General features: G+C 50.6%; 1 protein-coding gene across 1 annotated transcript; it reads left to right on the top strand.

Moving 5' to 3' along the window:
• Window positions 1-653: 653 nt before the first annotated feature.
• Window positions 654-5,070, top strand: PROCR (protein C receptor). Its single transcript, XM_039248725.1, has 4 exons — window positions 654-863; window positions 3,177-3,428; window positions 3,862-4,140; window positions 4,390-5,070. Exons 1-4 carry the CDS (start codon window positions 785-787, stop codon window positions 4,503-4,505), a joined length of 726 nt encoding a protein of 241 aa, XP_039104656.1. The 5' UTR covers window positions 654-784; the 3' UTR covers window positions 4,506-5,070.
• Window positions 5,071-5,721: the final 651 nt, after the last annotated feature.

Genomic DNA, 5,721 nt, shown 5'->3' with positions numbered 1-5,721 from the left:
ATAAGAAAAAAACCTTGCTAATCATGACTGTTAAATTGTTTTCATTATCCACCAGTAAATTGTGACCTCAGTTTGAAAAATATTGCTTTAAGTGACCAATCCTTTAATGAGATTTAGATTGTTCATAAATCTCTCCCTTACAAACATCTGCAGTGAGCTGTTTTATACTCATTTTGTAACTACGTATTTCTGAGAGCAAGATCCCTGATTGTGTAATTACTATTTACTTAAAATTCTGATAAATTGTATCCAGCACGTTGGAAAACCAAAACTCTAATCCCCAATCTGTTACCACCATGATGTACAGACTTCTGTTGGGCAAGTCCCTGAACCTCTCTGGGCCTCAGTTTCCCCATCAGTAACCTACTGATCTCTACACCCTAGAGTCTGCTCTAAGTTGAAAGCAGATGCCCCACCCCCTGAGTCAGCATGGGCAGAACTTCTCTCTGATCCCAACTCCCCCTTTTTCCGCTCCCTGTTTGGAAGAGGCCCAGGGAAAAGGGAAAAGGCAGGTCTGGGCCAGAGGACCCGATGCAGGGCGGGGCAAGGGAAGGGCAACAGGGAGGCCAGCCCCCTAGTAGGAAATGAGACGGGTAGGAATAACACTTTATAAGCCTGACGCTCTCTTCCTCCTCCTACCCCCTGGCCACCTTCCAGCCTCCTCTGTGCAGCCTCCTCGCCTTCCAGACAGTCCTTATTTCTTTTCTCCCTAGGCTGCAGCCAGCCTGAGCCCTCTTCCTGCCAGAGCCAGGAGCCCAGGTGGGGTAAGAACCTCAGCCCCAGGATGTTGACAACATTGCTGCCACTGCTGTGTCTACTGTTCCTGCCTGGCTGGGCCTTTTGTAGCCAGGAAGCCTCAGATGGTGAGTCAGGGGTACATCTCCTGCCCGGGGATGGTTCTGGAGGCTCTCTGCCTGTCTGGGTACATGGGAAAGATCAGAGGAGAGCTTATCCCACAGCGTCTGTGCCTGCCGCCAGCCAGATTTCTCTGTAGACTAGGCAGGGTCCTGGGGACTGATTTGTGTCCCAAAGCCAAGGTGAGGAAGTACAGTTCGGCCCCAGGGAAGGGGGAGATGGGAGGAGGCACGGAGTGGAGGGTGGGGGGATGGGAGGGGGGAGGGGGGTGAAACAGGACTGGAAAAATCCAAAGGGATGGGTAGAAAGGGTAAGGGAATTAGCCCCAGGGAGAGGGGGTGATTCTGGAGAGGGAGAGCGGAGGGTGACGGTGGATGGGGGTAAGTCCAAGGAAGACGGGATGAGGTGAGAGATGGAAGGAATGGGAAGCCACCTGAGACACTGAGGCAGAAGAGGAGACTGGAGAAGGTGTAAGATGGGTGGCAGCTGTGGGGAAGGGGGGAAAGTCGGGGGAAGAAGAAGCTGTGGTCATTGGGAAAACTCAGGGGGTCAGGCCGCCTGAAGTGGCTGTTTAAGCAGGGAAAGGAGTTATTGCCCTGCATGGTGACCACACAGGTACCTCTTCTCCCCTTTCCCATAGGCTCTGTAGCCTCAGTCTCCCTCTCTGAGGGAGCGCTCACTACAGTTAATATGCACACTGAAACATCTAACTCCCATAATATCTCTACAAGACAAGCAAAATGATTATCTCTCTTTTACAGGGGAGGATACTGGGCACAGGGCATTTAAGAACCTTATCTATGGCTACCCACACAGATATACTTATTCACACCTGCAGACACAGAGCACACCTTTTCAATTGCAAAGGTGGACAAGACATATCCACACACAGAAATTTGCAACCCCAGATTTGCAAACACACATTCTCTGGGCATCAACCCGGTGCCAGGGCCTTAACAGGTGTAGGAGGCAGAGATAAGCAGACGTGATTCTATAGCCTAGGCGAGCCCAGTAGAGTCTGTGTATTTGGAGACAGTTAGATGGAATCTGGGATCATTGAAACAGACCCGCTGTGTCCGGAAGGGTAAAGAGGAGAGGCATCAGGAAAACTTCTCCAAGGAGAGGGCAACAGAGCTGAGTCTTGAAGCATGAATAGAAGTTTGCTTGAAGGCAGAGAGACTCTGACATGGTATTCATGCCAAAAGGCAGCCCGAGGAACTCCAAGTAGTTTACCGTATATAAATACTAGAAGAGGTTAAATATGGCCATTGGTGCCTGTTCTCTGGCAGCCTTGAATGCCAAGCTAAAGACTTTGGACTTCATTCTGCGGACAGATATCCTGTGGGGAGGCAGTATGGCTGGGTGGTTAAAAGTGCTGGAATCACACTGCCTGCACTCAAACCTTGGTTCTGCTACATCATTTTATTACTTTTTAAAATTTTTAATGTTTTATTTATTTCTGAGAGAGGAGAGAGACAGCGTGAGCAGAGGAGGGGCAGAGAGAGAGAGAGAGAGGGAGATACAGAATTCGAAGCAGGCTCCAGACTCTGAGCTAGCTGTCAGCACAGAGCCGGGGCTCGAACCCACCGACCGTGAGCTCGTGACCTGAGCCCAAGTAGGACGCTTAACCGACTGAGCCAGCCAGGTGCCCCTCTGCTTCCATTATGGACTGAGTTTAATCACAGTAGCTACTGCAGGAAGGTAATGGGAGGAAGGCACAAATAAGATAATAATGTGTGTAAGGTACAGTGCTTGGGTCATAATAAGTACTTAATACCATTATTATTATTATTAATGATTTTGACAGGGGAGTGTGTCACTGGAGGATTTTAAGCAAGAGAGAATAATCTTATTTCTGGGTCAGATAGAGGTCAGATTAGAAAAAGTGAAACTCAAAAATGACGGCAGGCAGGGAGGTGAGGAAGGACGTTACTACCCAAAATGGACACCGATGAGGCCTGAGGTAGGGCAGTGGCAGAGAACAGAAGATGGACTGGGATTTTACTGTAAGTCAGGATTTGTTGGCCAACTGGAAATGGGGGTAGTTATGGAGTGAGAGCCAGAAAGATGGGAGTGGCTCTTTCACTGACTCGATTACCCTGAGGCAAGGGGCTTCTGCTCTTTCTAGCCTGTTTCCTCATCTGTAAAACGAAGATAATAATCCCTCTCCTGCCCTCCTGACAGGGTTATGGGAGGAAGAGTGGGGGAACACTTTTTAGTTTACGAACGGCCAAGAAGGTGGGCGGCCGGCCTTTAGGTAGGGGGTTATTATCTCCAGCTACACGCCGGCCAAGGCCTGACGCGCTGACACCGCCCGGCAGGCCTTCGGAACCTCCACATGCTCCAGATCTCTTACTTCCGCGACCCCAATCAAGTGTGGCACCAGGGCAACGCGTCGCTGGGGGGGCTACCGACGCACGTGCTGGAAGGCCCGGGCACCAACGTCACGATCCGCCAGCTGGAGCCCTTGCAGGAGCCCGAGAGCTGGGTGCACACAGAGAACAGTCTGAAGACCTACCTGCACCAGTTCAGCAGCTTGGTGCTGCTGGTGCACCAGGAGCGAAGCTTGACCTGTGAGTCGCGCGCGCGCGCGCACGCGGCGGGGACTTCCAGGGCCGGAGGCGCGGGCTGTGGGCGGGACTCGATGGGGCGGGCCTGTGGGGGAACGGGGTGGAGCTTATGGAAGGGACGGGGCTCCCGGAGGCTTCTTGTGGATGGCTTGGTCTTGTGTGAGCCGGCTGCTCTAAGGAGTCCAGTGGTACCAGGGCACCTGCCTTTGCTAATTGCTGGGTGGGAGCTTGAGCCTGAAGAGGACTGAGTGTCCTAGTTGCGGGCCCTCCGTCAGGCCCTCTTTTTGCTGGCATGACCTCGGGGCAAACCCTGTTGGGATGCCCTGTCCCTGATTCGCCCGAAACACTAAAAGTTCATGTTCTCCCTGGTGGACATGCTCCCACACCTGGCATCCTCTCCAGACAGTCCTCTCACCCTGAACTCCCCCATCCACAGTTCCTCTGATCATTCGCTGCTTCCTGGGCTGTGAGCTGCATCCTGAGGGCTCTACAGCCCGTGTCTTCTTCGAAGTGTCTGTGAATGGGAGCTCCTTTGTGCGTTTCCAGCCCGAGACAGCTTTATGGGTGGCAGGGCCCCAGGCACCCTCCAGGGTGGTCACCTACACCCTGCAGCAGCTCAACGCCTACAATCGCACTCGGTTCGAACTGCGAGAATTTCTGCAAGACACCTGTGTGCAGTATGTGCAGCAACACACCACTATGAACGATTCGAAAGGTATGATGGGATCGGGGATGGGCCTGTGTGCTGTTGGGTGGGTTCCAGGCAAATGGGTAGACCTGAAGGCTGGATACCTTGAGCAGCAGGAGGCTCGGGGCTGGAGGGGTTGGGACAGAGTATACATAGCTTACATCACTTGGTGAACTAGCCCCCTTCCCTTGGGGTAGAAATCCCTTAGGGTTTGACTTAAACCATGGACTTCTTGGGGATATGTTCTTCAAGGCTAACTCTGTGCATGTTCTACAGGGAGCCAAACAGGCCGCTCCTACACCTCGCTGGTCCTGGGTGTCCTGGTGGGCAGTTTCATCATTGCTGGTGTGGCTGTAGGCATCTTCCTGTACACAGGTGGACGGCGGTGTTGATTGCTCTCCAGACCCCTCTGAAAAAGGGCTGGACTGATGGGGGCTGATGAGGGAAGATCTCAGCTCAATGCAAAACCACACAGATTCCCTATCTGGGACATTATATCCCAGAAGGTTTGGAGTGGCAGCCCCTTTCTTCTCCCTGTCTGACCACCAAGAGTTTGGGGGAGGGAAAGGGAAGGGAGGAAGCTAGGTAGACAGAGTTCTTGGTTTGCTAAGCACCTAAGAACTTGCATGCTTTCGTGAATTGTTCTGAGAAGTGAATGCTTATCTATCTTTGTGGAAAACAGATGATGGAGTTGGGTGGGGGTGGAGGGTGTCTGTGGCATGTCCTCCAAAGACAGACTCACCCAAGGCATTCAAAACACCTAACAAATACAAGAAGTCCATCAACCAAAATAAACACCACTCGACGCTTCCAGGCATATCAGACTTGGGAAGGGATGCTGGTATAGTAGAGGTAGAAAGAAATAACCAGAGAAATGGCTGGAGTATAAACTAAAATATGGGAGCAAAGAGCTATTAGTTCATTAATAACATTATTAATAAATTCCTTACTTATGTAGATGGTATTATTCTTTCCTCTACTTTGCAAAACTTCTGGAAAAGTAGACTATACCTTTTGTCTTTATTTTATTTTGAGAGAAAGAGTGTCAACAGGGGAGGGGCAGAGAGAAAGGGAGACACCAAATCTGAAGCAGGCTCCAGTCTCTGAGTTGTCAGCACAGAGCCCAATGTGGGGCTTGAACCCACAGACTATGAGATCACGACCGGAATGGAAGTTGGACGCTTAACTGACTGAGCTACTCAGACACCCAGTAGACTATACTTTTGCTTCTACTTCCTCCTCTCCAACTCACTCCTAAACCACTGCCACCTGACTTTCCTATAAACTGCTCTAAGATCATCAATGACCTCTAATTGTGAAATCTCCATTCCACATGATGCATGCAACATTTTCCTTTGTGGGCTAGAATTCTCTGTTTACCTTAACTCCTGTGATTCCATACTTCTAATTTTTAGAAACTGTTCTGGCCACTCAGTCAATCCCTTTGCCTTTGTCATCTTACTCAATTCACCTTGAAATCATGGCTTCTTTTGACTTCCATTTCTTTGGCTTTTTGGTCCCATTTAAACTGTACCATTTGTGGATGACCTACTTATAATCGTGGCTTCAAATGCCATAATCTATCTCTGGTATTTTCCCTGGGGAAGC

Source organism: Hyaena hyaena, unplaced genomic scaffold (genome assembly GCF_003009895.1).
Source record: "Hyaena hyaena isolate Hyena2069 unplaced genomic scaffold, ASM300989v1 scaffold_315, whole genome shotgun sequence".
Lineage (NCBI taxonomy): Eukaryota > Metazoa > Chordata > Mammalia > Carnivora > Hyaenidae > Hyaena > Hyaena hyaena.
The sequence above is the reverse complement of the archived record's forward strand: the minus strand, read 5'-3'. Positions and strand labels throughout refer to the sequence as shown.

Bases quoted from the DNA above. Each gene is read 5' to 3' on its own strand.
- PROCR (XM_039248725.1), top strand. From the start codon at position 785: ATGTTGACAACATTGCTGCCACTGCTGTGTCTACTGTTCCTGCCTGGC. The intron at 864-3,176 runs GTGAGTCAGGGG...ACCGCCCGGCAG, and splicing joins TAGCCAGGAAGCCTCAGATG to GCCTTCGGAACCTCCACATG. The intron at 4,141-4,389 runs GTATGATGGGAT...CATGTTCTACAG, and splicing joins CACTATGAACGATTCGAAAG to GGAGCCAAACAGGCCGCTCC.